This window comes from Pagrus major, chromosome 9, assembly GCF_040436345.1.
Source record: "Pagrus major chromosome 9, Pma_NU_1.0".
NCBI lineage: Eukaryota > Metazoa > Chordata > Actinopteri > Spariformes > Sparidae > Pagrus > Pagrus major.
Genome location: NC_133223.1, coordinates 16,998,242 through 17,017,996, shown reverse-complemented (window position 1 = coordinate 17,017,996; position 19,755 = coordinate 16,998,242). Strand labels below are relative to the sequence as shown.

Below are 19,755 nucleotides of genomic sequence, written 5' to 3'. Positions count from 1 at the left end.
TGCACAACCACATTTGTACAGCCAAAGTCAATGCTTCTGTTGAGAGTTTGTGAAACTGGTCGGCACTTAAAAACACGGATGATTATCTGTGTATAATGTGGAATAATCTGGTGGAATCTGCTGAGTCTGAGGGAACATACTGCCCTGTGAGGAGGGCTGTGATGAAAGTTCATGAGTGGGTCACAGTACCTTGGTAGAGTCTGAACTCTTCATGTATGGCTCGGCACAGTGGTTGATTCCCCCCTGCAGCACCTTCTCGATGCGGGCCACCAGGAAGATATCTGGGTGAGGGCACGTTACAGAGAACACTCCCTGTGGAGACAATGAAGATTTTAGGATTTCCTCATATCTATTTTACATACAAATTGACAAATATGAAAGGAAAGACACCTTCACATAAGTTTCTGAGCAAGAATTGCGCTTATGGCAATGGCACAGACTGAAATATCTTAACAACTGCATTCATGTTCCCCAGTGGATGAATCCTAATGTTTTTGGTGATCCCCAGACAATCCCTTTAGCACCACCAGGCAGTCAAACTCTTAATTTGTCCAGTTGGTTGTAAAGACACAACACCAGCAGAAGTCACCAGCACCAGCTGTACCTTGTTTAGTGCTAATAAGCATGCTAACACACTTAAACTGAGATAGTAAACAAGGTGAACAATAAACCTGCAATGTATGTATCAGCATAATAGCATTGTCATTGTTAGCATGCTGACGTTAGCATTTTGCTCAAGGTACTGCTGTATGAGTCTATAGAACAGCTTCACAGAACTGCTAAGCATGGCTGTTGACTCTTATTTTTTTTTAAGTTTTATGTATTTTAGTTAGTATTTTTAAATTTTTAAATGTTTTTGTTTATGTTTGTTTTTCATGTTTTTTTTTGTTTTTCTCACCTGTCTTGGATACTTCATGGCTGACTCTGGCACCCCGTGGACCAACCGTTGCCCCTCAGGGTGGGTGTCACCTCCCCCATTCATGTACTGGCTGGTGTTACTGGGCACCATGCCCCTTACGGACGGATGGTTTAAGTCTACGTGGAAGTCAGAGGAGATCTTCCTGCCATTCTGGATGTCGAACAGTGACAGGGTGACGTAAAATGGCTCCACCTGGAGAAGGAGAAGGGCAACAAATCTGCTTTAGAAAGATTACATGGATGATATTTTCGACCTTTTTTTCCCCACATTTTGTCAAACAGTCTGAATAATCATAACAGGAGGCAATCAACAGCAAACTGTTCACTAGATATTTACTGCATTATAACTACTATGGCTTAGCTGTTAGCCTTTCCATTAATAATTCACTGGAGGGAGCTGGTTGAACACGCTTCGGAGTATCTGCTCTTCTTGTGTGTGTGTGTGTGTGTCTGTGTGTGTGTGTTTCATGTTGAGTCTCTAACAGACAGATTCTGTTGGGAGGGACAGCGGGACATCAGACTCCATTACAAAGATTATTTATCATTACTGAGCTTGTAGCCCGGTTGCTCTGCCAACAGAAGTCGTTCAACGGCCCCACTAATAAGGGGAGTCCATCCGGTCGCTCTTACAACCCATCTCATCCCTCTTTAGTTGGCCGGATGGTGATATTTCTGTTATTGAGGGCCTATTGTGGCCTGCCTTACGTTTGTTGTCGGTCCTTCCTCGTTCTCTGCCACACAGCTCTGCAGATTGAACGCGAGGTCGTTGCAGTTCACCAGAAGACGCTTGCCAAATTTTTCCTCGAACTGCTTAACATCCGGCTCGATTCCTGAGAAATCTAGTTTCTAAAGACAGAACAATGGAAGGTATTATATTGTATTAGAGAGCATTAGGTTGGATCTTATCACTAGATGCGATAAGCAAACTTAAATGTGCTTTACCTGTGTGTCAGGATCCAGTGTGAACAGCTTCAGTCTGGTCTCGCTCCTCATCCTCGACTCTATATCTCTTGTGCTCTGAGGAGAAGAAAGGCATGACCTTAATCGGTTGAATCCACAAACTATCTGAAGTGCCAAAAGCATCATCTGAGAGATTTCCACTCAGTTGTTTTTAACATTAGAACATTTTTTGTCAATTGCGCGCATCTGGAAACGAGTCATATTCATATTTTACAGGCTGATCGCTCTGGGCAGAGTCAGGTGGTACCAGTGTACATTTCAGTGCAGCACACTGTAACCTGTCAGACTATTTCCCAGTTAACTGTTACCACCAGTTTCCATGCACATATGGCTTTACTATTGCGTACCACTCTGCGATGCAGCAGCATGAATATATCCATTCCAGTAAGTCATCAGTCAGTAAATCATTTTAAAAAACACAGATGTTTCCATCCTCACGAATACTCTTAATGCAGGTCTCATTATGTCAAAACAAGTGTCAGTAAAGGCGGATGTACAAAAAGCATGCATACGCCTTTTCCCACAAACTGGTATTTATAAAGGAAGGAGTACATTGAGTTTGTGCGTACCTCATAAACTTCAGACGAAGTTTAGTTTTAAAGAACATAGTGTAGAAAAAGACACTTGGGGTGATTTAAAATTATTACACTTTGAGTGAAGGTTACTGTTTCAGTGCACTGTTGTTATTTTAGACCATAAAGTTTATTGTTGAACTGTAAAATATCCTACCTCTGTTACATAAAAACGAAACGAAATTTGAGGGATCACTGCAAAAAGTGTGTGTATATCAGCCGATATACTGACAGAATCAGGTGTATACACAGCATGTACAGTAAATCTAATGAAAAGAATGGTTATGCCCATTTCAGTGTTTGTGCGTAAACACAGTTTTAGTCGTGAATCTACAGAGTTTTATGCATCTGGCTGCAGATGTTTCATTTGCAGTGCTTTTGGATGAAACCCAAAAAACACTGAATGAATGAAGTCATCCTATGGAAGTTATGCTGAGAAGGTTTAGTTCATCACATGACAAGATCTCTCTGTTTGAGGTGAGATCAGATCTTCAAAAAACAACAAATGAATGTCTGAGAAATTAGGTGTGTAACCAGTAACTCTTAAATCTAAATTCAAGCCACATGTTTCCCTCACAACTTCAATGAGGAGCAGAGACTTAATGCTGCAGCTCTGTGTAATGATGAGAAAGTAGGACCTACCTGAAAGCTGTCCATACTGCCAGAGGAACTGTCTGACTTTCCAAGATCATCATCTAGAGGAAAATACAAGAAACCGTTGGATTGTAGAGCATAAATAGAACCCCCTTGTGTTGTTAAACCTCCTTAATCGCTTTCTGACATGTGAAAGTTCGGTAAACACTAATTCAGCTGGATTGAGATGGAGATACCGCAGGTCTCAGTGGTGTATTTAAGGAAAGCACAGTGATCTCCTCAAGCAGAATGTTTTTCTCCTCTCCTGCACAGCGTGATTAATAAAAACCTGAGGAGTTAAAGAAAGATTAGTGGAGCGTTTTGTGCAGAGGCATTCAGCCTCTTTCCTCCATGGCTAAGCCTCCTGTGAGACAGGAGGTGAGTATTAAAAGCCTGGGTGGTCTGCTATCACATCGCCACACACTACACTTCACTAAACCACAGGGCCACGAGGAAGTAAGCCGCCAATAATGAGTGGATGTTGGTGTGAATGAAGAATGTGTCATTAAAAACATCCTCAGGTACATACAGAATAACAGAGTAAATATACTGATAATGATGAGTGGATTTACTGGATCTTCAAGTAGGCTGGATTATTATTCTGCATATAATAACTGAGGGTTTTTCATCTCAGGAGTTAAGTTTACAAAATATCACCATTGTAGCTTCTATATTAATTTAAGTTCAACACATTTGGAAACAACAAATAATTATCACTTTCATTATCGAATATTATTTACTATTTTCTCAAATAATCACAAAAAGTCCAAAGATATTCAGTTTACAATCAGAAGAGTAAGAAAAGTAGAATATATTCAAATTTAAGAATCTGAAACTTGACAGTTTTTTCTTAAAATGTGACTCGAAGTGATCAATTGATTATATGAAAGTAGTTGCAGATAATTTTTTTCTGTTGCTGTTTTTGATCGACTAATCAAATGCTTGACTAATAGTTCATGCAGTACATTTACTGTAGTACTGTACTGTATTTAAGTAAAGATTTGATGTACTTTTACTTTACTTGAGTCTATACCATACTACAGCTTTACTCCTCTACATCTCTGATGGAAATATTTTACTATTTACTTCACTACAAATATTTTACAAGTTAACATTTTTGCATGCAAAACATATGAAGAGCTTGTTATAAATTAAACTACAGTATAGTTTATAGTATAACTATATATATATATGCTTTAACTTATCATTCGGAAGAAAACACTGATGTCACAGTGGGATAGCTTTAGAAAAATGATACCATCTGCGTATAGATGGGTTCCCCAGAGAACTGTTTCACTTTGCTATTTGATCTGCCATCAGGCTCGATATTTTGTTCGAATTACGTCTGCCACTGCGCAACCAAAACAGGAAGAGGCATTGTTTTACCCAGTCGCTATCCCCAGGTAACTGTGTAACAACTGGAAGAACTGTGGAAACTCTACACTGCAAAAGAAAAAGAACCCAGCTGATGGAGGAGGCAGAGAAGGCGAAGAGGGAGAGTGATAGCAACCGAGGTTAAACATGAGTGAACGGACGGACATTCACTCGATGGAGAGCTCTCTGGTGTCGTGTCTGATATGTGTTTCCCCTTTACCAGCAGGACTTGAGACGTTCGAAAACCAGCGTTCTTTCAGTGAGAAACAAAACCTGCCTAATTATTTATACAAACAAGTGTTTTACTCCGCCTTTTCATAGCACTGAGATCGAGGTTTCTAGGTCAAATTTGGATTCTTCCAGGCCATGAGCGGTAGCCATGTTGCTAACACTGTCTTGCAGCAGCAGCGTCATCAGTAATAACAGAGGGAAATGGTAGGAGGGGATGAATTTGAAAAGTTAGAAGTTTCAACAAGACTGTAAAAAACATAAATCACATCTCATCAAGAGCTTGTGTAACATTTTGACTAACTCAAAATATTTTGAGTTATAATATTTCATATTTGCATTCCGTCAGGTACTGTAAAAATACGCACCATCATGAATGTCTCCATTCCTCTTCTCCTGCATAGCGATCTCAAAGCTGCTGTGCAAGATCTTGTTGAGCGTGTTGATCCAATCCTCCATCTCTCCTTCGCTGTCCGAGGCCAGCAGGTAGGTGCTCTTATCCTGCATCTTCAGCTCGAACGCGAACCGCCGAACCTTGTTGTTCTGCAGCCGCGACCCAGAAGGAGATAAGATAAAAGAAAGAAGAAGAAAAGCACAGGAAAACATAAATTATATAAACTTGGAAGATAAGAAATAACTCAGTACAGAACAAAGAGTTTCTGTGCATTTCTGATATTGAGTGATTGATTGACTGAGTTTAGTTTTTCACATTTTAAAATCAAATACCAAACTGTGGATATGGCAGGGCTGAAGGAATGTTTCATCCCACTTTCCAAAGTTAACATTGAAGGTCTGCCAGCTCACCAGACGGCAGCAGACTTTTAGTTTTATGATCCAAATCATAGCTTACTTCACCTTTACTCTCACTTCCCCATTGTTATACTGTTTGTGCCCACAAAAACACAAAAGTGTATACAAAGTAAATACTTCATCACAATATGTTGGACTTAAAATGACACTATTTAGCAACAATCTGCGGAGTGTGAGTCACTGTTTTTGGAAAGCGATGGGAGGCTAAAACCAGATTTACAGAAAGCAAATGGACAACGTGAGTGTTAGGGAGGGACAGAGTGTTTCCATCTGTGTAACAAAGCCTCCAGCTCTGCCAGGACCGCAGCAGAGACTCTCGAAAATGGGATGGAGCCCAATCTGCAGAGCTGAACCATGACCTCCATGATGTCACAGTCCCATTTGGGCTCGCAGCGTAGCCCATTCAGAACCAATAACTGCTGATTCAGCTGCAGTTTGTCCATGATGCAGCCACTCTGCTGCTTAAACAATTTAATGAAGTACTGAAGCAGCATTTCTTTAGTGGAACAGGGAAGTTATCTTATTATTGTCAGCAGGCGGCGGATTGTTATGCTGTGGTTATCACTGTCTGCAATGTTGAAGAGTGGGAGCGACTCATTATCGGCAGGCTGAGTAAATAAACATGGAGAGAAATAAAAATGAAGTCTTGATAACCAGAATTAATAGTCTGATAGGAAGGAGGACTCGTCTCAATTTTATAGACAACACAGCTGCTCACGTCCTCGGGGGAATGAGTGGACAGTCAGACTTCTACAGAAGCCCAGAGAGGCCAGTGAGGAAAACAACAACAAAAAACAACAACAAAACATTGTGATTTTTTGGTCATGTCACAAAAGGAAAGAACACAAATTAGATCACATTTAGAAAATGTTATAACAGAAGATATTTTTCTTGCTTGCCTTCAGGGCAGAAAAAAGGAGAAAAGAAAAGCAAAGGAAAGAAAGGAAAGGAAAGGAAGGAAAGGGAAAATAAAACCTCAAACCACAATTATCAGTCATAGCCCTTTTGCTCCTTGTTAACCGAAAAGGGGACAGCAGCTGACCTAATTAACATGTGGTGAATTCTTGGTGTGTTTAAGCATATGCTGGCATCTTAACAAAGCACAGGAGCAGCTCGAGGCTCAGTATGATGTCACTCCACGCAATAACAGCTGCAGAGTTAAACATCTGCAGTTGAATCATAGAGCAGTTTCTGCTGGTTGAGTTGAAGTCACAATGAACAGAGCAGAAAAGTCCTCAACTATATATGGTATGCACGGGACATTAGCAGTGGGCTCATCACCAACAGAATGGGTTACTGATTAGGCTCTGTATCATAATATGCAAATAACTAACTAAATCGGCACATGTTTTGAGAGCATCTCCTTGTGTATTTTCACTTGAAACAGCCTAGAGGAATGACACATAACACTGGTGTGGAGCACTGTATAAAAACATCAAACAAAGGGATATCAGCCAGCGACAGAAAAATAATCTAAAGTCTGTCTGTTACCTCATTGTGTATGAGGAAACAGACAGACTTTAGATTAGAAATTGAATGGACTTGCAGATAAATACTTTTTGGACTGATAATATTTGGCTGTGGGTCATTCTACCCAGGTTCTGATCCAACTTCTTCCCAGAACATATTTGAGTAATCTGCACTGACAATGTTCGAGTTATCTGTTTTGTGTCTCCAGTATCAGTCAGGGCCTACCTGAAATGTTACATGTTTACACTGATTACAGTTAAAGGTCCAGTGTGCAGGATTTAGGAGCATCTAGCAGTATGGTGGCGGATTGAAAACAACGAAATACCCCTCGCCTCACCTTTTCCTGTAGATATAGTTCTCATTCTAAGGTAATGAAAACACAATAATTCTTATTATCAGGTGATTATACACCAATGAAAACACAATATTGAAAATGATATCCCATTTCTGCCAATATATCCTCCTACAATGGACACAATGGATGTTTAAAGTCAAGGCTTTGGTCGACTGGTCATCACAGCATCAGTCCAGACTTTGTATGTACTGTATTTGTACACATGTTGTCTTAATGTTCACACAGACAGTCTGTAGGTTATTAATGATGAGGTATGTGTACAGCTATTTTTCCCTTATGTTTAACTATTAGTAATCTTAAATGTTGAACAAACAACAAATGACAAATAGCTTCGAGTGTTTGTTAATATTACGTTTAATATTAAGTATTTACATCTTACCTAATTGTAACTACGTAAGAAAACCAAATAAAGTAATAAAAATGGAGGTAGGGCAGGATCATGGTAGTTGTTGTCTTCATTGTTTTTTCTCATTCGAAGACATCTTTTCTCACTTTCTCTTTTTTTAAAAATAATGGTTTTGTGATACAGAATACAGAAGAACACAAGAACTTTCCTTATATTGTGGCATTTTGTTAAAATGTATGTTATGGCACAGACTGGAGTAAACCAGGAGGTGCTTTCTTACTTCACTTCTTCCAGCACTGAGGAATGTAACAGAGTGAAGGTCTGCGGTTGAGAACTGGGTGGTTTGGAGGTTTGAAGATCTCGGGGGACGGCACAGACACCACAACCTGCACTGATCTTAAAAGCATTCAAACACCACGTGTGTCCCTCTCCTCCTTCTACATTTTGCACTGATAACTCTCCCCCTCCACAGGATAGGAGACAGTCCTGGAAAAACGCTCAAGCTTCAATCTCGTTCACCAATAAGCATCTGATCAACGCCAGCTGGCTGCCACATCAGTACGATCAGGTTCTTTCCATCTATTGAGATGACAGACAGATGATAATGCACCCAGTGAGTCTTGGCCCACATTCAGCTGTTTGCACGTGGCATCGATTGGGAAGTGCACAGAAGTGAGACCTCAGCATTCACCTTGTTTCACCAGCTGAGAGTCAGCAGTAAAGCTCAACCCTGGGGAGGAGAGAGCTCTGGTTTCAGGGAAATGAACACAAAAGGGTCTCACGGCAGCGGTACATCATTGTTAGGGAGATTTGTGTCGAAATTTTCCCCGGTATAGCTTTCATTTTACCCCGTGTGGGGAAATACATCGACAGAGAGAAGAATAGTGAAGAGGAAGTTGCCATGTCTGCCTCAGTTTATTCCCGGTAAGAGATGCTTTCATTTCCAATAAGGACCAGGACACACCCAGTACATCCACACGGGTCAATGGGTCAGAAATCACTGCCTTCGAATCGAGACAGAGTTGACTGGAATACTTTAGCGCATACCTGAACGACGCCCATACAGGAGTCCAAGAAAATGGTTCCTTTGGGCTCTTTGGAGATCTTCTCATCCTTGTAGAAGTTCAGATTATAAGAGCCGTCCCCGAGCTGGGTGAGATGGAAATACCTCCTCTTGAATGACTGAAACAAAAAGAAGAAATAACGTTCAACTAACAATTATTGGAAAACAGGATGCAGTGTTTACTTTTATACAGTATAATATAAGGCAGCCAGTAATAACAAGATGGCATGGTAAAAGGGAATAACTAAAATCTGGTACAAAAACAAATCTACTATAGTCAAACAATAGATGGATACCCTGGAGGGTATTGTATGCAATATAGATTGTACAGCGCTTTGAAGCAAATTTATGATTATGGGCTGTATAAACAAAACTGATGTTGAGGGAAAAGGGAAACATTTATGAAGGGGGCACTGGCGGGTTGGCCAACAATTGCTTCAGAAGGAGGCGTGCTGTTGGACAACTGAGGAAGACATGTGCACCTCCCAACCCGTCTTGTTGATGTTTGCCTTTTTTTATTGTCTTTTGTAATATTCATTTTGAAAATAAACTTCCTAGAGCCAAAGGTGACATCTTCAAATTGATTAATTTGTCCAACTCACGGGCCTAAAGCTAAAGATATTTTGTTAGCTATCATACAAAGCAAAAAAGGGCAGACAATCCTGACATTTCACAAGCTGGAACAAGCAAATATTTGGTATTTTTTGCATTAAAGTTACTCAAACTATTCATTTTTCTGCTGATCAAAGAATCAATTTAATGCCAAATTGTTTCAGCTCTAACTGAGGCTATATCCAACTTGTCTCACCCTCATGGTGACGCTGATGGCACTGTTCATGTTGCCTTTGTACAGCCAGCCATGTTTGGAGATCCCGCCTTTCTGGGATCCTAAGGAGGCCGTATCCTGTAGGACAAAAAGACATCCGAGAATTTAAAACACACTGATACTGTACATGCTGCAAGGGAACAAATCAAAGCAAGTTTTCCATACACTGTAACATGTAAATAATGGGGCTAAATACTCCGTACGTTAAAAAACTGTCACCTGTTTCCAAGAAATTGTCAAAAATGAACTGAAGACAAAACACATCTATTAGAAGGTTTTTCTTAAAGAAGCCTCAACCTGACTTAATTTGGATATTTTTGCAGTGGATCATCATAATATATCACCAATGCTTTTACCACACCCGTCCACAGTCTTGCCTCACTGTGCAGAAAACCTTTGATGTTGAGGTTTGAGACGACACAGAGCCCAACATGATGTAGGTCTGCCTCAGTCCAAACAAGCAGGCAGAGGAACATTAAACAAACTGTGACTCTTAAAACAAAATAAATATCTCCATCTTCATAGCAGGCCCATGACACATGGAGCCGATCATCTCACGCCTGTAAGGTGGGCAGCATGAGATCTTGTCCAAACACAAAACTACAGTGATTCACCAGCTATTGTGATCTGTTAAAATAAACCAATTAGGAGAGTAATGAAGGAAGAAGAGACAGGGACAAAGTCTAGATAGCGCTGTCCTGGTTTAGATCAGCCCTGCGTGAACAGAAGACGTGTCATTTACAGTTACACTTCCCCGCTTTGAAAGCCTACAGGAACTGTATCCCTGACGCTTTCACACAATGAGAAGAGTGAATGGACTTTCAAGATGTCTTCATTTTGATCCAGCACCACTTCTTCTTCTTCTTCACTCAGCCTAATAAAGCAAAAGGGGCTTTTAAAAGTGCTGGCAGGAATTATAATATTTCCAGTGTGCCTTGTGAAGTAATCTGAAAAGCATCTGGTAAGGTTCAGTACCTGTTCTCTCCTCGTCAGTGTCTAGACAACAGACAAATCACTGAGTTCATATGGTCCGAGCTCAAATGTGCTTGAGAAACAGGGTTCCCACACCTTTTGTAAGCATCAAATTCAAGGACTTTTCAACGACTTTCAAGGCCCAATTGACCACATTCACACAGCGGCCATTTTTCTCTGACATCCCGCTCAGGGTGGGAAGCTTCATTGTGGTACTGCCGTATAAACATAAGGAATCTGACAAATCGTTTCACTGCTCCAGATTGATCAGCAACTGGAAAGACAATGGAGAGTGTAAATCCAGAGGGACATTGGGACATTTTTCAAGGTAAAACAGCATATCTGATAAGAAACATGTAGTTTTATCTCAAAATATGGCTGAGAAGGGATGAAATGATAACCAAAATGTGTTAAACTACATTTGTCAGAACTCCTACATTTATATGGCCTGCAACACAACAAGGGTCAATTCTCTCAAATTCAACTACTTTGGGCTATTTACTGTTACATCACTGAGGTTTTACAGAAGCTCACAGAACACCATTACAAAGACAGAGAGGCTTGAATTGGCAACACTTCTCAATTGTGCTGTGATGGCAGAAAACTGCCAAAAACATAAAAACAGACACCTGAACGAAGCTAATTTACAACCGTAAAAGAGTATATAACAAAAGAGCCGAACTTTCTTTTCTTCCACAAAATATACAAACTTTCAATGACCTATGTTTATTTTAAAAACCTTTTAAGGCCTTAATTATTCATACACTTTCAAGATTTGTGGCAACCTTGCAGAAAATCTTTGCCTGGGCGGATAAAAAATATCAGCCCAGGCAAAGAGGTGCATTTCTAGACTGCAGTCAGAGAAAGACAAGACGAACCAAATCACACAGCCGATGTTGCATACAGTCCAAAACACACATTCAAAAAAAAAAGAAAAAAAAAAAAGATTTATTCTGGGGATTTTAGAGTTCAAATCCTTTTCTTTCATCTGCACAAGCAACATCCCTTTTTTTTTTAAAAAAAAAAAAAATAAATCTTGCAGTGGTGAAGAGCTGGAGACCAGAGAGAGGCACGAATTGAATGAAGTGTCCTGTCAGAGGTGAGGGTGACTGTGAGGCTGAGCAGGACGGACCCTGACCCGTGATGACCTCCCTCAATCACACCTGCATGAACTAACACGCAGCTAAAGGGAAAAGAGATACTAAACAGTGTATCTCAGTGAATATTAAGGGGCATTTTGTTGCCTTTTGGCAGCACAGTTTGACATATCACATGAGGAGAGAAGGTCAGGATCATCATCATGCATCTTGTGAGAAATCATGACCTCAGCGTGTTAGATAACATTTCAGCCACTGCTTTGTACCGTCTTTGAAGACTCCCACCCAATCTGAGTGTCTGTCAGGTGACTTAAGAGCCTCCTCGTTGTGCACTCCTACGAGCCCGTTCCAAAGACAACAAACTTGTTTAATCTGCGCAAAAACGAACACCCACTCCATCATACATGAATTAGGAGAGGCTGAAAAGACCCAAACGTTGCTCGAAGAGTTCATTGTGCGCCAGCAAAAAAGTCTTTAAGTCTAATTACACTTAATTCTTCCCATTAAATTCAGCTATTAGACACAACAATGCCTTTTATCTCCTTAACAGCTGTAATGAAAACAGGAACGGCAAAGCTGATGACTGGAATGAGACACGTTAAGCGGCGTGCAGTCTTTTCTGGGACGGGTTTCTAGTAAAATAAATAATCCTGATTAAAAATGCAGTCTAGAAACAGGATAACGTTGATTTGCTAAAAACAATGCATTAATCTGAATTAATGACTTTTGCTGGCATTGTTTAATCAAGAGTAAAAGAGAAGAAGTCAGGCATAGACTCACCTCATCTTTATCGACATCCTCATCCACTTCAAATACATGGACAGCCAGTTTATCAGGTCTGGACACTTTGCTGTAAAATAATCAGTTCTCATTAAAATTCTCATTATTTTCACAATTAATCGTCTAGTCTTTAAAATGTCAAAAAAATTGTGAAAAATGCTTGTGTTCTCTAGCACTGCACTGACAAGATCTGTTTTCTTTTGATGTTTAATTACATTTTACTGCCAGCAATATAAATTTTAGCACTTCACATTAAACAGTATTGGCTGTCCAGGATATCTGCTGCAGTTTTGCTTATTTGCTCTCACTCCGCAAAACTTTCTAGCACATGTTGTCTGAAATGGCGTGACTGACATTATGTGATTTTTTCCTTAAGTTTTTGTCATTTTCAGAAAATAAGTAATTGTGCATATTTGTAGCCGACTCAAGTCTGAGTCTGAAAAAAGCAACATCATGGAAAATTCAAATTCCAGGAGTGTTGGAAAGCAGTACTGGAGTGCTCGTGGAGTTAAGGTGTATACTGCCTGCTGGAAAATGTGTCAAAGGTAAGAATCCCTTTAACTGTAAATTGTGTGAGGCTTTTACAGGCGTTCCGCGTCACGGTCTATTGTTTTAACTTCCCCACATTCAGTAAAGTGACAGAACATTTGGCAGCGCTGATAGTGTCAAAGTCATAAGGTCATTGTCAACTCATATTCTAACATATTGGCAGCAAAAGAGATATTCTTCAGGGAAGAGGCTGGAGCTGATGACACCATCTGCGGACAATGAGGGTGTTTTCCACACTGGCTACAGTCAGGAATTATCCAGTGCACCGTAAAAAGGAAACACTCTTTTGTTGCAAGGAAATAAGAATTATTTGCATGTTTCCTTGTAATTAAGTCACGGCAACATTTTGTCAGAAGCGGGAAACAGTTTGTGTCGATGACCTTAAAAACCCCCTCAAAAGACTGTGTGCGACTGCGTGTGTCCTTTAGTTTAAAAACTCTGGCATCCATATATTATATGCAGAAGCTGTTGTTACTTGCCCATCGTAAGAATGTCTTGGCACACTACCACATTACCTCTGTGAATATAGTGCACTGAAGCGTTTTTAACTATAGACTTACTTTGGAAGCTGTCGAAAGTCCCCAGAATAGTCCTCGTACTTGTAGTTGACGACATGCCAGTCAGACTTGTAGGTCTTAATGCACTGAAAAGACAATGGAAACAAATTACAGACCACTATAACATACTGTACGGTGTCTCAATGCTATAAAAAGTGCATAGTAATTAAGGGCTGCGTTAAGGTGACAGTATGCTTCAAAGGGAGCATACTGTAATACATGTTTAATTATGACCGAAGGCAAAGAGTGTTTATAGATGTTCAGAATGGGAAGAACAAGCTTGAGAGAGATGAGATTCAATAATTGTTTAAAGTTGGGGATAACGATGCACACTTTAAAAAAATCATTACTTCCTACATGATTTTGCACTTGGTTATATAGTCAAAAAGAAACAGAAATAGTTACGAACTATCTCACAGCTGGACACCTGCTGCATGAAACAGGCAGGATTGTGGGATCGTTGGTTTTGGAAAGTTACAGAAATTATCAGAGGCAGATCCCTGAATGTTTTGTGAGGAGAGGGTTTCTGTTTTGACTATCTGACTTTTCTTGTTAAAACTCTTGCCTATGTTTACCCAAAATGCAAATGGATGTCGTGAGAAATGCAGGTCTGAGAAGCAGACTAGAGAAGTCTCGTAAGATCACTTCTTCCAAACTCCAGTTTTCTTTTCTTTTCTTTCTTTTTTACTTTTCTAAACTTGTAGTCTTACAACAATTTTTCAGATTTCGCACAGCCAGACAAGCCTTCATACAAATTTCACTGGCAGCAGTACTCCACAAGACCTGTAAACACACTTTGATGTAAGGATGGGAACTGATAAGATTTCATTGATTCTAATGCCATTATCAATTCTATATCGAGCCTCTTATTGATTCCTCATCACTTTTCAGTAAAGAAAAAATCTGCTAAGCCTACAAGGTTGGCGCTAATGTTACTATAACATGAGGATATTTTCCCTCGGTAATGGATGTGCTGCTCGGCTGTGGGAGATACATGGCATTCCAGGAATGTAAGCCCCTGTTGCCTAGAAAGACGCTTCAGCATGTTGTTGATGTTTCCACCCTCACTTGAAATGACATTACATTACAACTGGCACTGTTGTCATCCTTCTTTGTGAAATTAAGCCATGTTTAAAACTGTTGCCAAGACTCCTGCTTGTTTCCAGCAGCAAAGACGCACGAGTGTGACATCATTGTTTTGCAGTGCAAACATGTTGGAATCGATACAAGGAACTGATAAACTCCGAGGCATACGACTCCAATGGATTGGACGACTTGGAACTGGTTCTCAGTTGGATCCAGTTCTTGATTCCTACTTTGATGCGTAAAAAATGTTTTCTATTTGAGGAGAGTCTGATAATCCCCAAATTTCAGCAGATATCCCATTGAACAGAAAATGAAACCTGTCCACAACATGAGATACTGTAAAAGAATTAAGAGCTGAATTGTTCTTGAGATCAAAATGCAGTGACTGACAAATTATTTTCACACAGTATAACTTTAATAAATCCTAAGCACAATCACAATATGATGGTTGTTTTGAGCAACAATTAAAGCCTCTGTTCAGTGAAATCCCTGAGGGAAAAGGAGCGAATGATGAGTGTTCACACGCCACCTCAGTCAAACCAACACCCACCAGTTCAAACTGGTAGGGAGTGTATCTCTATCTCCCTTTCTGTGGAAAGGAGACATCTGTTCATTGTTAGTCAGTGATCGGATCAGCTCGCTGGTATCTATTTTGCAGAACTACGTGCCGTTTACAAGAACTGCCCCATCAGGGAGACGAAGTGCAACCTGATCAGGAGAGCGATCGGAAACGGAGCGAGGCTCCTGCTGCGCTGATCCACACAGCTGTCCTGGTGATGTCACACAGCACTCGACCGGGAGTTTTAGTATCGTTTTGACTTCAGAACACTGACCTCTGACCTGAAAGGCGAACAGTCGGCAAGCAGTTGGTCTCTGGCTTTAAAAAGACAGTCAGAACAGTGAGCATGGGCAGGAGGGTAAATCACTGTGAAGCTCAGAGGCATTTACATTCCCCTTTTGTAGCCATAATTCATCATTTTATCAGCATCAACTGAAAATAATTCAAAATTAGCATTTCATAGGTTAGGTGTTGTGTTTGTGTTGTTATTTGTTGTGTTCTGTCCAAGTGTTTGGACAGATGCTTTGGCAAAATTGTTGTTAAACTTTCGTGCCAATAAAGCCCCCTTTGAATTGAATTGAATTGAATTTAAATTGGTTCAACTGCAACTAATTTACTAAACAAACACATTTCAGTGTGTGTTGTTAAGAACTTGTTCTGGCTCATTCTGAACTGTGTGACAGCAGGCATGTTGAAGACAGACAGCACTATAAACCAACAGAGTTTGATTTACTTGTGGACTTTAGAAATGAAATGCACTTTATCATTCCATCGTCCCCTGGCATAAATAGATATAACTGAGGAAAAACAGTAGAAACAGTCCAGCTGCTTCCAGTAATGATCTGTAATGAGCCCAGATACCACTTACACAACAGCCTCTACAGACCACTTCCTGATGTGCTGTGACGTGCTGTCTAATATTAGGTCACAAATTGGCAGTGACTCGCATTAGTGTCTGTGTGGTTTACGGACAAGTGATAAACATCTCTAGCCACTTCCTAACCTCTTGTGCCAGACTTTGTACTTAGCGCCACCAGACATTCTACAATTAAATAAACTGTAAACGGTGAACATTTGTTTTGAAGGTATTTTTAATGGTAGTTTAGTGTTTGTAACTTCCTGGAAAATCATTAAAAATGTTGATGACTCATCCTGCACTCTGGGGCGTATATACATCTTTCGTCCAATAAATGCTTTCTTTATTTAATGATGCTGCCATGGATGTATATGAAGAGGAACCCCACCAGAGCAGAGTGTTACTTTATTCAGTGATTTGGGTTAAACTGGGTCATGTTGGGGAAAATATGTTCTGGTTTTCCCTCTGCTGCCCTCGGGCTGCTCTGCCTTGAGCAACTCTGGTAAGATAGCTTTACTGTTTTGGTAAAGTTACCTGCTAACAAATGTTCTGATAACTAGCAGCTTCTCAATGAACACCTTCGGACCATGGCCGTAAGTGGCCTCTGAGGATGACGACGAGGCCAATAACAGTACCGAGGTGATTTATGGAGTCTCCTGGTAGACAGATACTGGTAGCTTTGTTGCTAAAGTAAGCATTAACTGTTGCTAAATGTAACGTTGGCTGGTTAGCTCGGTTAGTGATCCTATTTGCTGGAAGCGAAGCTGGCAATCCTGGAGAGAAGCGATATTGGCGACTTGGTGGTAAGGGGTTGGGGTGGGGCATGACCTACATTCATGCTATTGGCTGCTGCATGTTTTTACAGAAAACACGCAAGTATGCCAAAGCAAATCGCACCCCATTTCATGGGAACTCAAAGAGCTGCTTCATCAGAACGGCATGGGTGTGGTTTGTTCAGATTTGATTGACATTGGTCTGGCCTCAGTTTCATTGGTGCATTTAAATACATGACTGAAGAACTGAAGAAGCCTCTTGGATGACAGGTGAAACATCTTCAAGAAACTGAAACACGTCCAGTTGCCTATGATACAGCACTTAGAATTACCAGGACCTGGATGACTGAGAACCTTCATCAAGTTGAATACACAACATTTACACAACACTTTCTTCCAACTACTCTGAGCCCTCCACACTTCAAACCAGTGAGAAAAGCCAAGACAAAACAACAAATGCAGAAATCTCTTGTGAAATAACCCAAACTGTTCCAACTTTGGCTTGAATTTACGCAAAGTAGCTGATTAAGAAAATATGCTTTCAGGGCATTTTAAACAGTTTACCTCTTGGACAAACAGACTCTGGGCCTCCCTCTCTGCATTTTCAGGCACTGTAGGGTAGAGCGTCCTCCCTTGCCGCCTCAAAGTTGAAATCTGTAGAACAGAGCAGCAGTTAATTCAACGAGAGAAACAGAACAGAGAAATTACAGCAAACATGAAAACATTGTAAAATTGAAACAAAACATGGAATACATTGCTCAAGCTGGACACCTTCACCCAGTGCTACAGTTTGTGGTCTCAGCTGGACACAGTTGCTCGGGGTGTTCCTTTAAATATTATTGTATGTTTGAGAAAAGACTGATGTGTTTGTGAGGGTTCAAAGGGGCAGCTTGTGATGGAGGCAGGATGCTTTCAACTCCAGGACCCAGAGACACACCCTTAGCCTGGCTGTCTGCCACTGTTGTACAGACGGCGTACTCTCAGTAATCAGCATCTCAGCACCTCTAAAGCTTCGTTTAAGCCTTTCGCTAATGACCAACAGGTTCACCATGTACTGGAGCCAAACAGCAGTTTCACAGCTGAACGAAGTCAAAGCTATGCTTTCGGAGTAATCACTTATACAACACTAAGTGTTGACAGCCATGGTAGCTGTACTCTCTTAATAGTCAGCATGCTAACATGCTCAAAATGACAATGCTAACAAGCAAATATCTAGCAAGTGTAATGTTTATCATGTTCACCTTCTTATTTTAGCTTGTTGGAAGGCCAGAGATGTTTCGATACCATTTATCCCGTGTACCGACACCGATACCTGAACTTTGTGTATCAGCCATATAAAAAAAATCTGGAATCTTTCTCTTCTGATTAAAATTTCTTCCCCAATACTACATAGTGCACCTGTGGTGGTACCACCGGATTTAGTAACTGTAATAATATGACAACAAATCATATTAGAAACACGTTATATAACTCCGTTACTGCTTAAAATTAAATATTACTGTGACCCAACAACGGTACTCGCTCGATACTGATTCAAGCATTTTAGGCAGTGTCAAACATTTATCCTTTATTTCTAATTAATTCTTTCTGCATAATATACAGAATAACTCAGTAGCTTTCCTTGACAAAGCATCACTGTGAGAACATCGACTTTGACACTGATATATAGGACACACACCGTTATCTTTAATAAAGATTATAAGAAATTCATCCCCGTTAGAAATGTAACCCATATTTCAACCTCCCCCTCAGAGTCGAGTTTGAATTACAATATCTCATTATTTGATTCCCTTACGACAGCAACTTCTAGGGCCCTCTCCTGAAATTTGGCCTCGATTTAGAGAACAAGAAACAGAACACAAGAGAACTCGCCTCAAAGAAAGAAAGTGTGGCCAAAAAATATATCCAAACACAAACTTCACATTTCCTTTCTCGACTCACATTCATAAAAACTCAACTCAAAACTACTATCATAAGAAGTAAGCTGTGAAGGTGTGAAGGAGAAGGTGGGATGAAGTATATATATATATATATATATATATATATATATATATATATATATATATATATATATATATATATATATATATATATATATATATATATATGTATATATATATATACACACAGATATATAGTCTATCTTATACTTTCATTAGATCAGTTTTAGTTTCAGTGCTTTTACAAGCAGCAGTCTGAAAGCTGGAGCACCGTCATACTTGCCCTGAGTGAAATGCCGCAACGTGCATCAACATCACCATCAGGTCTTGGCAGGAGGATTAATTCTATTTAAAAAATAAAGTGCATTTGACCACACATAATCCCTGCAAGCAAGAGTGAAATATAAATACAACCATTAAGTGATAACAGTTCAGCTGACTGAGGTAAAAGGAAACAAGTGAATCTGGGCTTTGTGAGAGTCACAGCTCTGACTGTGAGCGCTGCGTTTTCTGTGATGTGAGGGATGCAGACAAAACCTAGATTATCTTTTCCCAACACATTTTATTAGAATAAAGGTTGCTTTGAGCCAAAATATGTCTTATATCTTAGCATAAAAACAAAAGTACGAAAAACAAAGCGTTATTTGTTGTTTTGTATCACATTCATAAACAAATAATGAAATATTTTTTTCAATTTATGATTTTGGATTTTCAACATAATATCAGATGAATGATACACAGACACCAGCAGTTTTGTGTCTAACTCAACGCCTAGATTGACATTTGACACTGTTCCTCTAAATGACCTTGCATTTGACCGAGAAGCTCGTTGTGTCAGCTACGACAAATTCCACACTGGCTCGCGTTTGTGAACCTGAAGTCTCCCCTTCCTCTCTACTAGCCAGGTTTCCTGCTGGGGAGATGACAATCTTTCCAATCCAAGCAGCAGAAATAAACAGACATGGAGGTAAGAGGGAGCCAGGAAGTGGGCAACAGGAAACTTTTAATTGGGCTACAAGTCGCCAGGGAGA

At 40.1% G+C, this 19,755-nt stretch overlaps 1 protein-coding gene across 3 annotated transcripts in view; it reads right to left on the bottom strand.

Moving 5' to 3' along the window:
• LOC141002896 (dedicator of cytokinesis protein 9) overlaps window positions 1–19,755 on the bottom strand; it is an 89,158-nt gene that overhangs the window by 26,846 nt on the left and 42,557 nt on the right. For all 3 annotated transcript variants that reach the window (XM_073474314.1, XM_073474313.1, XM_073474315.1), the window contains exons 3-13: window positions 17,349–17,438; window positions 13,514–13,596; window positions 12,405–12,474; window positions 9,538–9,633; window positions 8,714–8,848; window positions 5,054–5,228; window positions 3,093–3,145; window positions 1,861–1,935; window positions 1,624–1,764; window positions 899–1,111; window positions 190–312 (exon numbers count right to left, since the gene is read on the bottom strand). In XM_073474314.1, the coding sequence (XP_073330415.1) occupies window positions 190–312; window positions 899–1,111; window positions 1,624–1,764; window positions 1,861–1,935; window positions 3,093–3,145; window positions 5,054–5,228; window positions 8,714–8,848; window positions 9,538–9,633; window positions 12,405–12,474; window positions 13,514–13,596; window positions 17,349–17,438 (1,254 nt within the window). The remainder of the gene's footprint in view (window positions 1–189; window positions 313–898; window positions 1,112–1,623; window positions 1,765–1,860; window positions 1,936–3,092; window positions 3,146–5,053; window positions 5,229–8,713; window positions 8,849–9,537; window positions 9,634–12,404; window positions 12,475–13,513; window positions 13,597–17,348; window positions 17,439–19,755) is intronic.